The sequence below is a fragment of the Notolepis coatsorum genome (genome assembly GCF_963971535.1).
Source record: "Notolepis coatsorum genome assembly, chromosome: 11".
Taxonomy (NCBI): domain Eukaryota; kingdom Metazoa; phylum Chordata; class Actinopteri; order Aulopiformes; family Paralepididae; genus Notolepis; species Notolepis coatsorum.
In genome coordinates this window covers 112,040,278-112,057,273 of record NC_140175.1, presented here as the reverse complement: position 1 = coordinate 112,057,273, position 16,996 = coordinate 112,040,278, and the positions used below count along the sequence as shown (strand labels likewise).

Here is a 16,996-nt window from a genome sequence, read left to right as displayed (position 1 = left end):
CCTTTCTAAACACCACTGAATACACGTTTCAAATAAACAAATCATTATTTAAAGGTTAGTAAATATATTTGTCAATAGTTTAAAGACCTCATTGGGACGTTATTCTAAAGTTGCAACCATTCTTCATTTACTAATGTTATTTTGTATTAGTAAATTAGTAATGAATTATTAACAACTGATTTGTAAGGTCAGTTAAAATATTTGATAAAATCATGTTTATGAGTTATAGACCTTTATGGGATGTTATTATAAAGGTGCAACTATTCCTCATTTACTAACATGTAAAACAATGTGTTGGATGTTGGGCAAAATCTAACAGGAGGAATTGGCAGCAGAGAGGGTTTACTTGTATTCAACTATTAATAAATATTTAACAAATCATTAGTAAGTAGATTATTAATAGCATGTTCATTATGTATTAAGTAAGGGATAATGTATAGCTACGAGGTCATTGTCGCAAAATAATTGACCGACACAGAGTTTAAAATACCGAGGCACCTCGCCGAGGTGTTTTAAACGTCAGTGAAGGTCAATTATTTTGCGACAATGATCAAGTATAGCTAGCTATACATTATCCCGCTTATTACATGGCTAACTTACTAACAATATACCTAATTCATTTTACATCGACAAGACGAGATCAAATGCAGACGCAGTTCTGTTCTGGCTCCGCTGTCATCGTCACACACACTCCGCTGTCAGTGCAGCCGGCAGCAGGTGTGTCTGATTGGCTGCACTGATGCAGTGTGTCAGTGGGCTTGATTGCGAACAGCTGCGAAAAACAATAATTAACCAGCTATTAACAAGCATTTAACAAGTCAATAATAACTAATTAACTAACAGTTTATGAATGATATATTAACTATTTATAAGGCATAGCTATTCTAAATGACTACAATTACAATTACTACTACACTATATGTACTATTACTACTACACTACAGGTACTATTACTACTACACTAGAAGTACTATTACTACTACACTAGAAGTACTATTACTACTATACTACAGGTAATATTACTACTATACTACAGGTAATATTACTACTATACTACAGACACTATTACTACTATACTACAGGTACTATTACTACTATACTACATATACTATTACTACTACACTACAGGTCATATTACTACTATACTACAGACACTATTACTACTACACTACAGGTACTATTACTACTATACTACAGGTACTATTACTACTATACTACATGTACTATTACTACTACACTACAGGCACTATTACTACTATACTACAGGTACTATTACTACTATACTACAGGTACTATTACTACTATACTACATGTACTATTACTACTACACTACAGGTACTATTACTACTACACTACATGCACTATTACTATTACACGACAGGTACTATTACTACTACACTAGTTTAAGTTTAAGTTTATTTGGATCCCCATTAGCCACAGCAGTGCTGGGGCTATTCTTCCTGGGGTCCATAACACATAAAATACAGTTACAGACGTATACACTCACAACATTTACATGTCATACAGACAATTAAAACAACAATAAAAACCCTTATACACTCATAACATTTACATGACATACAGACCATTAAAACAACAATAAAAAACCCTTATACACTCACAACATTTACATGTCATACAGACAATTAAAACAACAGTAAAAACCCTAATCAATTTCATAATACAATATAAAAATAAAAAATTATATAGAGGTACTATTACTACTATACTACAGGTACTATTACTACTACACTACAGGTACTATTACTACTATACTAAAGGTACTATTACTACTATACTACAGGTACTATTACTACTACACTACAGGTACTATTACTACTATACTAAAGGTACTATTACTACTACACTACAGGTACTATTACTACTACACTACAGGCACTATTACTACTATACTACATGCACTATTACTACTATACTACAGGTACTATTACTACTACACTACAGGTACTATTACTACTACACTACAGGTACTATTACTACTACACTACATGTACTATTACTACTACACTACAGGTACTATTACTACTACACTACAGGTACTATTACTACTACACTACATGCACTATTACTACTATACTACATGCACTATTACTACTATACTACAGGTACTATTACTACTACACTACAGGTACTATTACTACTACACTACATGTAATATTACTACTACACTACAGGTAATATTACTACTATACTACAGGTAATATTACTACTATACTACATGCACTATTACTACTACACTACATGTACTATTACTACTACACTACATGTAATATTACTACTACACTACAGGTACTATTACTACTATACTACAGGTACTATTACTACTATACTACAGGTACTATTACTACTACACTACATGTACTATTACTACTACACTACATGTAATATTACTACTACACTACAGGTACTATTACTACTACACTACAGGTACTATTACTACTATACTACAGGTACTATTACTACTATACTACAGGTACTATTACTACTATACTACAGGTACTATTACTACTACACTACAGGTAATATTACTACTACACTACATGTACTATTACTACTACACTACAGGTAATATTACTACTTACTACAGGTAATATTACTACTACACTACATGCACTATTACTACTACACTACAGGTACTATTACTACTACACTACATGCACTATTACTACTACACTACAGGTAATATTACTACTATACTACAGGTACTATTACTACTACACTACATGCACTATTACTACTACACTACAGGTACTATTACTACTACACTACATGCACTATTACTACTACACTACAGGTAATATTACTACTATACTACAGGTACTATTACTACTACACTACAGGTACTATTACTACTACACTACAGGTACTATTACTACTACACTACATGCACTATTACTACTATACTACATGCACTATTACTACTATACTACAGGTACTATTACTACTACACTACAGGTACTATTACTACTACACTACATGTAATATTACTACTACACTACAGGTAATATTACTACTATACTACAGGTAATATTACTACTATACTACATGCACTATTACTACTACGCTACATGTACTATTACTACTACACTACATGTAATATTACTACTACACTACAGGTACTATTACTACTATACTACAGGTACTATTACTACTATACTACAGGTACTATTACTACTACACTACATGTACTATTACTACTACACTACATGTAATATTACTACTACACTACAGGTACTATTACTACTACACTACAGGTACTATTACTACTATACTACAGGTACTATTACTACTATACTACAGGTACTATTACTACTATACTACAGGTACTATTACTACTACACTACAGGTAATATTACTACTACACTACATGTACTATTAATACTACACTATAGGTAATATTACTGCTATACTACAGGTAATATTACTACTACACTACATGCACTATTACTACTACACTACAGGTACTATTACTACTACACTACATGCACTATTACTACTACACTACAGGTAATATTACTACTATACTACAGGTACTATTACTACTACACTACATGCACTATTACTACTACACTACAGGTACTATTACTACTACACTACATGCACTATTACTACTACACTACAGGTAATATTACTACTATACTACAGGTACTATTACTACTACACTACAGGTACTATTACTACTACACTACATGCACTATTACTACTACACTACAGGTAATATTACTACTATACTACAGGTACTATTACTACTACACTACAGGTACTATTACTACTACACTACATGTACTATTACTACTACACTACAGGTAATATTACTACTATACTACAGGTAATATTACTACTACACTACAGGTAATATTACTACTATACTACATGCACTATTACTACTATACTACAGGTACTATTACTACTACACTACAGGTACTATTACTACTACACTACATGCACTATTACTACTATACTACAGGTAATATTACTACTACACTACAGGTACTATTACTACTACACTACATGCACTATTACTACTATACTACAGGTAATATTACTACTATACTACAGGTAATATTACTACTACACTACATGCACTATTACTACTATACTACAGGTAATATTACTACTACACTACAGGTACTATTACTACTACACTACATGTACTATTACTACTACACTACAGGTAATATTACTACTATACTACAGGTAATATTACTACTACACTACAGGTAATATTACTACTATACTACATGCACTATTACTACTATACTACAGGTACTATTACTACTATACTACAGGTAATATTACTACTACACTACAGGTACTATTACTACTACACTACAGGTACTATTACTACTACACTACATGTACTATTACTACTACACTACAGGTACTATTACTACTACACTACAGGTACTATTACTACTACACTACAGGTACTATTACTACTACACTACATGTACTATTACTACTATACTACAGGTAATATTACTACTACACTACATGTACTATTACTACTACACTACAGGTACTATTACTACTATACTACATGTAATATTACTACTACACTACAGGTACTATTACTACTATACTACAGGTACTATTACTACTATACTACAAGTAATATTACTACTACACTACAGGTAATATTACTACTATACTACAGGTAATATTACTACTACACTACAGGTAATATTACTACTATACTACAGGTAATATTACTATTATACTACAGGTACTATTACTACTACACTACAGGTACTATTACTACTATACTACAGGTACTATTACTACTACACTACATGCACTATTACTACTATACTACAGGTAATATTACTACTACACTACATGCACTATTACTACTATACTACAGGTAATATTACTACTACACTACAGGTACTATTACTACTACACTACATGCACTATTACTACTATACTACAGGTAATATTACTACTACACTACAGGTACTATTACTACTACACTACATGCACTATTACTACTATACTACAGGTAATATTACTACTATACTACAGGTAATATTACTACTACACTACATGCACTATTACTACTATACTACAGGTAATATTACTACTATACTACAGGTAATATTACTACTACACTACATGCACTATTACTACTATACTACAGGTAATATTACTACTACACTACAGGTACTATTACTACTACACTACATGCACTATTACTACTATACTACAGGTAATATTACTACTACACTACAGGTACTATTACTACTACACTACATGCACTATTACTACTATACTACAGGTAATATTACTACTATACTACAGGTAATATTACTACTACACTACAGGTACTATTACTACTATACTACAGGTAATATTACTACTATACTACAGGCACTATTACTACTATACTACAGGTACTATTACTACTACACTACATGCACTATTACTACTACACTACAGGTACTATTACTACTATACTACAGGTAATATTACTACTACACTACAGGTACTATTACTACTACACTACAGGTAATATTACTACTATACTACAGGCACTATTACTACTATACTACAGGTACTATTACTACTACACTACAGGTACTATTACTACTATACTACAGGTACTATTACTACTACACTACATGCACTATTACTACTACACTACAGGTACTATTACTACTATACTACAAGTAATATTACTACTACACTACAGGTACTATTACTACTATACTACAGGTAATATTACTACTACACTACATGCACTATTACTACTACACTACAGGTAATATTACTACTATACTACAGGTACTATTACTACTACACTACAGGTACTATTACTACTATACTACAGGTAATATTACTACTACACTACAGGTACTATTACTACTATACTACAGGTCATATTACTACTATACTACAGGTAATATTACTACTATACTACAGGTAATATTACTACTATACTACATGCACTATTACTACTATACTACATGTACTATTACTACTATACTACATGCACTATTACTACTATACTACAGGTACTATTACTACTACACTACATGCACTATTACTACTACACTACATGCAATATTACTACTACACTACATGCACTATTACTACTATACTACAGGTAATATTACTACTACACTACAGGTACTATTACTACTACACTACATGCACTATTACTACTATACTACAGGTAATATTACTACTATACTACAGGTAATATTACTACTACACTACATGCACTATTACTACTATACTACATGTAATATTACTACTACACTACAGGTACTATTACTACTACACTACATGCACTATCACTACTATACTACAGGTAATATTACTACTACACTACAGGTACTATTACTACTACACTACAGGTACTATTACTACTATACTACAGGTAATATTACTACTATACTACAGGTAATATTACTACTATACTACAGGTAATATTACTACTACACTACAGGTACTATTACTACTATACTACAGGTAATATTACTACTATACTACAGGTAATATTACTACTATACTACAGGCACTATTACTACTACACTACAGGTACTATTACTACTATACTACAGGTAATATTACTACTATACTACAGGTAATATTACTACTATACTACAGGTAATATTACTACTACACTACAGGTACTATTACTACTACACTACAGGTACTATTACTACTATACTACAGGTAATATTACTACTATACTACAGGCACTATTACTACTACACTACAGGTACTATTACTACTATACTACAGGTAATATTACTACTATACTACAGGTAATATTACTACTATACTACAGGTAATATTACTACTACACTACAGGTACTATTACTACTACACTACAGGTACTATTACTACTACACTACAGGTACTATTACTACTATACTACATGTAATATTACTACTATACTACAGTTAATATTACTACTATACTACAGGCACTATTACTACTATGCTACAGGTAATATTACTACTATACTACAGGCACTATTACTACTATACTACAGGTACTATTACTACTACACTACATGCACTATTACTACTACACTACAGGTACTATTACTACTATACTACAGGTAATATTACTACTACACTACAGGTACTATTACTACTACACTACAGGTAATATTACTACTATACTACAGGCACTGTTACTACTATACTACAGGTACTATTACTACTACACTACAGGTACTATTACTACTATACTACAGGTACTATTACTACTATACTACATGTAATATTACTACTACACTACAGGTACTATTACTACTATACTACAGGTAATATTACTACTATACTACAGGTAATATTACTACTACACTACAGGTACTATTACTACTATACTACAGGTAATATTACTACTATACTACAGGCACTATTACTACTATACTACAGGTACTATTACTACTACACTACATGCACTATTACTACTACACTACAGGTAATATTACTACTATACTACAGGTACTATTACTACTACACTACATGCACTATTACTACTACACTACAGGTACTATTACTACTACACTACAGGTACTATTACTACTACACTACATGCACTATTACTACTACACTACATGCAATATTACTACTACACTACATGCACTATTACTACTATACTACAGGTAATATTACTACTACACTACAGGTACTATTACTACTACACTACATGCACTATTACTACTATACTACAGGTAATATTACTACTATACTACAGGTAATATTACTACTACACTACATGCACTATTACTACTATACTACAGGTAATATTACTACTACACTACAGGTACTATTACTACTACACTACATGCACTATTACTACTATACTACAGGTAATATTACTACTACACTACAGGTACTATTACTACTACACTACATGCACTATTACTACTATACTACAGGTAATATTACTACTATACTACAGGTAATATTACTACTACACTACAGGTACTATTACTACTATACTACAGGTAATATTACTACTATACTACAGGTAATATTACTACTATACTACAGGCACTATTACTACTACACTACAGGTACTATTACTACTATACTACAGGTAATATTACTACTATACTACAGGTAATATTACTACTATACTACAGGTAATATTACTACTACACTACAGGTACTATTACTACTACACTACAGGTACTATTACTACTATACTACAGGTAATATTACTACTATACTACAGGTAATATTACTACTATACTACAGGTAATATTACTACTACACTACAGGTACTATTACTACTATACTACAGGTAATATTACTACTATACTACAGGTAATATTACTACTATACTACAGGCACTATTACTACTACACTACAGGTACTATTACTACTATACTACAGGTAATATTACTACTATACTACAGGTAATATTACTACTATACTACAGGTAATATTACTACTACACTACAGGTACTATTACTACTACACTACAGGTACTATTACTACTATACTACAGGTAATATTACTACTATACTACAGGCACTATTACTACTACACTACAGGTACTATTACTACTATACTACAGGTAATATTACTACTATACTACAGGTAATATTACTACTATACTACAGGTAATATTACTACTACACTACAGGTACTATTACTACTACACTACAGGTACTATTACTACTACACTACAGGTACTATTACTACTATACTACATGTAATATTACTACTATACTACAGTTAATATTACTACTATACTACAGTCACTATTACTACTATACTACAGGTAATATTACTACTATACTACAGGCACTATTACTACTATACTACAGGTACTATTACTACTACACTACATGCACTATTACTACTACACTACAGGTACTATTACTACTATACTACAGGTAATATTACTACTACACTACAGGTACTATTACTACTACACTACAGGTAATATTACTACTATACTACAGGCACTGTTACTACTATACTACAGGTACTATTACTACTACACTACAGGTACTATTACTACTATACTACAGGTACTATTACTACTATACTACATGTAATATTACTACTACACTACAGGTACTATTACTACTATACTACAGGTAATATTACTACTATACTACAGGTAATATTACTACTACACTACAGGTACTATTACTACTATACTACAGGTAATATTACTACTATACTACAGGCACTATTACTACTATACTACAGGTACTATTACTACTACACTACATGCACTATTACTACTACACTACAGGTAATATTACTACTATACTACAGGTACTATTACTACTACACTACATGCACTATTACTACTACACTACAGGTACTATTACTACTACACTACAGGTACTATTACTACTATACTACAGGTAATATTACTACTACACTACAGGTACTATTACTACTATACTACAAGTAATATTACTACTATACTACAGGTACTATTACTACTATACTACAAGTAATATTACTACTACACTACAGGTACTATTACTACTATACTACAGGTAATATTACTACTACACTACAGGTACTATTACTACTATACTACAGGTAATATTACTACTATACTACAGGTAATATTACTACTATACTACAGGTAATATTACTACTATACTACATGCACTATTACTACTATACTACAGGTACTATTACTACTATACTACAGGTAATATTACTACTACACTACAGGTACTATTACTACTATACTACAGGTAATATTACTACTATACTACAGGTAATATTACTACTATACTACAGGCACTATTACTACTACACTACAGGTACTATTACTACTATACTACAGGTAATATTACTACTATACTACAGGTAATATTACTACTATACTACAGGTAATATTACTACTACACTACAGGTACTATTACTACTACACTACAGGTACTATTACTACTATACTACAGGTAATATTACTACTATACTACAGGCACTATTACTACTACACTACAGGTACTATTACTACTATACTACAGGTAATATTACTACTATACTACAGGTAATATTACTACTATACTACAGGTAATATTACTACTACACTACAGGTACTATTACTACTACACTACAGGTACTATTACTACTACACTACAGGTACTATTACTACTATACTACATGTAATATTACTACTATACTACAGTTAATATTACTACTATACTACAGTCACTATTACTACTATACTACAGGTAATATTACTACTATACTACAGGCACTATTACTACTATACTACAGGTACTATTACTACTACACTACATGCACTATTACTACTACACTACAGGTACTATTACTACTATACTACAGGTAATATTACTACTACACTACAGGTACTATTACTACTACACTACAGGTAATATTACTACTATACTACAGGCACTGTTACTACTATACTACAGGTACTATTACTACTACACTACAGGTACTATTACTACTATACTACAGGTACTATTACTACTATACTACATGTAATATTACTACTACACTACAGGTACTATTACTACTATACTACAGGTAATATTACTACTATACTACAGGTAATATTACTACTACACTACAGGTACTATTACTACTATACTACAGGTAATATTACTACTATACTACAGGCACTATTACTACTATACTACAGGTACTATTACTACTACACTACATGCACTATTACTACTACACTACAGGTAATATTACTACTATACTACAGGTACTATTACTACTACACTACATGCACTATTACTACTACACTACAGGTACTATTACTACTACACTACAGGTACTATTACTACTATACTACAGGTAATATTACTACTACACTACAGGTACTATTACTACTATACTACAAGTAATATTACTACTATACTACAGGTACTATTACTACTATACTACAAGTAATATTACTACTACACTACAGGTACTATTACTACTATACTACAGGTAATATTACTACTACACTACAGGTACTATTACTACTATACTACAGGTAATATTACTACTATACTACAGGTAATATTACTACTATACTACAGGTAATATTACTACTATACTACATGCACTATTACTACTATACTACAGGTACTATTACTACTATACTACATGCACTATTACTACTACACTACAGGTACTATTACTACTATACTACAGGTACTATTACTACTATACTACAGGTAATATTACTACTATACTACAGGTACTATTACTATTATACTACAGGTACTATTACTACTACACTACAGGTAATATTACTACTATACTACAGGTACTATTACTACTATACTACATGCACTATTACTACTACACTACAGGTACTATTACTACTATACTACAGGTACTATTACTACTATACTACAGGTAATATTACTACTATACTACAGGTACTATTACTACTACACTACAGGTACTATTACTACAACACTACATGTACTATTACTACTACACTAGAAGTACTATTACTACTACAGTACTATTTTTGTACTATAATTCTATGACCTGTATCATGTCTCCTACTACCTGTACCTCCCCTCCCCCTTCCGCCATGCTGCTATGATGCCTGAATTTCCCCAAGGGGATCAATAAATGAATATCTTATCTCGCTCTTATCTTATGGGGGTGACAGTGGATCAGGAGGTAGAGCAGTCATCTGGTAATGAGAAGGTTCCTGGTTAGATTCCCCGCTACTCCCGGGCAGCATGTCGAAGTGTCCTTGAGCAAGACACTTAACCCCATACTGCTCCCGATGAGCAGGTTGGCACCTTGCCTGGTTGCCTCAGCCGTCGGTGAGTGAATGGGTGAATGTAAGGAACAAAAATTGTAAAGCGATTTGGATAGAAGCGCTATATAAAGGCACCATTTACCATTTATTACAACTACACTAGAGGTACTATTACTACTACACTAGAAGTACTATTGCTACTATACTATATGTACTATAACTACTACACTATTCGGTACTATTATTTATTACTACACTAGATGTACTATTATTACTACACTATAGGTAGGATTACTATTCCACTAGAGGTACTATTACTACTACACTAGAGGTACTATTACTATTACACTACATGTACTATTACTACTACACTAGAGGTACTATTACTACTACACTAGAGGTACTATTACTACTACACTAGAGATACTATTACTACTACACTAGAGGTACTATTACTATTACACTACATGTACTATTACTACTACACTACATGTACTATTACTACTACACTACATGCACTGTTACTACTATCATAGTATCACCAACATAGTAAGTATCAACATGATTCTAGTATCACCAACATAGTAAGTATCAACATGATTCTAGTATCACCAACATAGTAAGTATCAACATGATTCTAGTATCACCAACATAGTAAGTATCCAACATGAAGAGTATGAGGGTAAATCTACAGTGGCCAGTAAGCGTCCTGAGAATACTAGTTATAAATAAAAGTAGACGATACTTAATATAAGGACTCAGGAGAAAGAGAAAGTTGTCGTATTTAAGCACAATAACAGCCTTGAGATCATAATCTCTGTAACTTCCTTCGTGGTAAAGAGATCCTCTCACTGCTGGGAAGCGGGGCCAGGCTCCGTGCAGAAGGAGGAGTGGAAAAGTATTTTGGACGTATGTGGTTGTTTGAGTTTTTGATAATGACTTTAACAGTGATGTGCTTCTTTCTAAAGGACAGGGAGTGTTTACAGACTCTGCCCTGCAGGAGGATAATTGGACTTCATTTGCTGTTTACACTGAGAGCTCTGGACCGCATACTGCACTGTTATGGCTGAGGGTTAGGTTTAGACTAGGGCTATACTAGGGTTAGGTTAGGGTTAGGTTAGGTGGTTAGGTTAGGGTTAGGTCAGCTTTAGGTCAGGGGGTTAGGTTAGGGTTAGAGTAGCTTTAGATCAGGGGGTTAGAGTAGCTTTAGGTCAGCTTTAGGTCAGGGGGTTAGGTTAGGGTTAGGTTAGGTCAGCTTTAGGTCAGGGGGTTAGGTTAGGGTTAGGTTAGGTCAGCTTTAGGTCAGGGGGTTAGGTTAGGGTTCGGTTAGGTCAGCTTTAGGTCAGGGGGTTAGGTTAGGGTTAGGTTAGGTCAGCTTTAGGTCAGGGGGTTAGGTTAGGGTTAGGTTAGGTCAGCTTTAGGTCAGGGGGTTAGATTAGGGTTCGGTAAACAGGGTTCTCTTACAGGTGTTTTGTGTTCAGATCTCGATGGTTCCGTCACATTACCTGGAGAGGCAGTTCTCCTCCGCAGCGCACCGGAGGTTGTACATAGCAGCTCTCTGCACGTAGGCCGCCGCCTGGATGTAGTAGGGGTCCGGTACCAGGTCAGGCAGCCCTGCGCTCAGTTAACACACAATTACACCTCAATCACCATCATCAACTGTCAACAACGGAAATCCACACAGTCAGCACAGGGTTTTTTATTTGGACTCGGCTCATAGTTAGCGTACTGTTGTTATCCAAACAGTTCAAAATGAGATAGGAGACACACCTATCATGTGAGAACTCATAGACCTTTTATGACTTTATCATTTTTAAATGGGCCCAAGTTGATTCACGTCCTGTTGCAGTGTTAGAGATAGTGTTAGTGTTAGTAGACCGATACCAGCAGGGTTAGTAGACTGGTACTATTTTAAGTTTATTTGGATCCCCATTATTTCCTCCTGGGGCCCATAATACGTCAAATACAGTTACAGACTTTATAACACTCACAACATTCACATGGCATACAGACAATTAAAACAACAATAAATACTCCTTATCAAATTCATAATCAATTAATACAATACAACTAGTAGGATTAGCAGACTGATACCAACAGGGTTAGTAGACTGATACCTGTGGCAGGACTATTTTAATCAACTTTCAGGAGCCTGTTACACTCTGGTTCTCTAGAATCATGTTTTTCTTAGATATTCCTGGACCAGGTCAGGCCAAAAACAGAAATCCGGAGGACGTCATAATTCGCAGCTCTCATATTTCTGCCGTCAGCACGCGCGCATTATGCCATACAGTATCCTCTTACCGTACTGATGGTACCGCGTGCCATACCCCGGCCTGGCGCGAGGACGAGGTCTGTCGTACACGTCATAATGGTTATAATAGGGGTTGTCTCCATCGGACGACTTGTAGGGGTCGTACGGGTCATCCGCGACCATCCTGTCCTGCGCTGAAGGGGGAGGAGGGGGACTCCCGCTGGGTCTCACCGGTGTCGGTGTCTCCTCCAGCCCGCGCTCCGTGGGTCTCACCGGTGTCGGTGTCTCCGTGGGTCGCTCCGGTCTCCTCCTCTGCTGCCTCCCGGTCGACGGCAGCAGCCATGAGCTCAGGCCGGCGGCTCGCGTCCCCGCGGCGGACACCGTCTGCGCGCCGCCGGTGGCCCCTCCATCCTCCCGGACCACGGTCACACTGCGCGCCTGCTCTGGCTCCTCCGCCGCGGCGGCACCGCCGGCACGTTGACGCGGTGGCCGGTACTGAGAGCCGTGGCTGCTCAAGATGCTGAACACCTTCCCGTTGTGTTGCCACTGCAGCGTCTGGCTGCCCCCCGGTGCCGGTGCGCGCTGAGCCCGCGCGACCGGCAGGAGTGCGACCAGCAGACAGACGTGCGCGGATGCGTAAAGTAGTTTACCAAACACGCATAATCCCATCATGAATTTAATATAAAGCCATGAGTTGAATGAAGGAATATTTCAAATGTTTGGGGTCTAACATTTGTCTTTCATTTGAACCCCTGCTACGACTTTTGTTCTGCAGGGTCAATAAAATAAATCAGAAATTCTATCGCATAAACTCTCTTCTATTCCTTTCGGATGCACTCGGAGGAGAGGAGGAGAGAAAGGATTAGGAAAGAGGAGAATAGGAGGAGGAGGGGAGGAGGAGGAGGAGGAGTTGAGGTTTGAAGTTGAGGATGCTTCCTGAAGAGCAAGTCCAGGATGTCTGTGTGAGCTGTATTGAGCTGTACTGTATTGTACCCATTCTGCAATCTGTTAATACAGTTTTTGATCAATCAAGCAGCTCCTCTCGTCTCCTGTTCTCTCTCCTATCCTCCCCTCCCCTCCCCTCTCCTCTCCTCTCCTCTCCTCTCCTCTCCTCTCCTCTCCTCTCCTCTCCTCTCCTCTCCTCTCCTCTCCTCTCCTCTCCTCTCCTCTCCTCTCATCTCCTCTCCTCCCTGCTCCTCTCCTCTCCTATCCTCCCTCCCCTCTCCTCTCCTCTCCCTCTCCTCTCCTCTCCTCTCCTCTCCTCTCCTCTCCTCTCCTCTCCTCTCCTCTCCTCTCCTCCTCCCTCTCCTCTCCTCTCCTCTCCTCTCCTCTCCTCTCCTCTCCTCTCCTCTCCTCTCCTCTCCTCTCCTCTCCTCTCCTCTCCTCTCCTCTCCTCTCCTCTCCTCTCCTCTCCTCTCCTCTCCTCTCCTCTCCTCTCCTCTCCTCTCCTCTCCTCTCCTCTCCTCTCCTCTCTTCTCCAAAGATCAGGATGAGAAATCCCACAGACAGACAGACAGACAGACAGACAGACAGACAGACAGACAGACAGACAGACAGACAGACAGACAGACAGACAGACAGACAGACAGACAGACAGACAGACAGACAGACAGACAGACAGACAGACAGAAGGAAACACATGCACACACACACACACACACACACACACACACACACACACACACACACACACACACACACACACACACACACACACACACACACACACACACACTGACAGAATAAAGAGATGGCAACTATTTATCTGGAATGTGATCCAGGTTTGACTATGAATCCTGATAAATAAGTTAAATAATATACTGAGGTAGAAAGCAATTAATTACAGTTACTCTAATTTAGTAGATATTTGAGGCAAAATCTACTTTTTGAGTCTGTACCTTTGTTTCTACTTGAGTAAACGTTTTCTACTTTTATTCATTGGAACTTTGAAGAGAGATCATAGAGGCTGCCCTCATTTACAATGGTGTCGAGATACAGACCAAACTAGAAGGATACACTCAGTAGAGAGCAAATGTACGCCAGGCGGTGTCTTCTATTCTGGATTCAACAGAATGCTCATTGATCCTCCATGTTCGACGGTTGCTATTGCTATTATCTAGTGTAACTAGGTTGCATATCCATTCTTCTGTAAAAAAAAAAACGACTTACAATATTTAACCCCATATGCTGAGGGCACATTTTGCATAAAACGCCTGACGATTGCATACCCAAAGTAATTTGCGATGTATTACTTGAACCACTTATACTCAAGTTTATTTTACATGTTGCCAGATGCCTGTTTTTGGGTTCCAGCTGAGAGGTAGGAGCTGGAAAACATAACGGTTCCATAGCCTGAAGTCTTATCTACAGTGCAGGTCCAAAGTTTATAACAATCCCACGGAAAATGAGTGTTTTACAAATGTCTTTGTAATCCTTGTATCGGTAATAATTTGTCCAAAATGGCGGACTGCTCATTGATTTGGACGGTGAATGAGGAATTCTCCAAACAAACATCTTCATCTTCATCTTCTTCTCTCTGTTTACCTTAGGAATCAGCCCTCATGTAATATACCCCTGGCTCCAGAATTTAATTGGCTACAAAGGTGGTCAATAATTTTCGCCATCAGCACAGCAGTGACTGGTCCGTTCAGGAACCGGACAAACCGGACGTGGTCACTTGTCCGAATGGCTTGTCAAATGACACTCGTCGGATGTTTCGTCTTATAACTGGAGACTGGAAGCACACAATAGGTCGAGTAGGGTGACGATCGAAAGGCGGCAAATTCAACTTTCCAACAATGTATTAGTTGATCGGCAAAAGAGCAGCCCGGAACCGGGAGACAAGGGCAAAGTGCTGCGACGTGCGCTCGCGTGCGTGACGGCCTGTTTACATGTTAGATATGACTTACCAAGGACAGCTGACAGACAGTAGCCTACATGTTAGATATATGACACCATTTGGTCAATGGAAATCCTGACATCATATTGGTGACAGTGAAATGAAAGTAGCTGTATGAACACACAAATGATATT

General features: G+C 35.9%; 1 protein-coding gene across 1 annotated transcript in view; it reads right to left on the bottom strand.

Moving 5' to 3' along the window:
- The window catches only part of loxa (lysyl oxidase a), a 52,031-nt gene extending 37,207 nt beyond the window's left edge, over positions 1-14,824 (bottom strand). The window contains exons 1-2 of the mRNA XM_084324724.1: positions 14,014-14,824; positions 13,215-13,323 (exon numbers count right to left, since the gene is read on the bottom strand). Of these exons, the coding sequence (XP_084180850.1) occupies positions 13,215-13,323; positions 14,014-14,635 (731 nt within the window). The 5' untranslated portion in view covers positions 14,636-14,824. The remainder of the gene's footprint in view (positions 1-13,214; positions 13,324-14,013) is intronic.
- Positions 14,825-16,996: the final 2,172 nt, after the last annotated feature.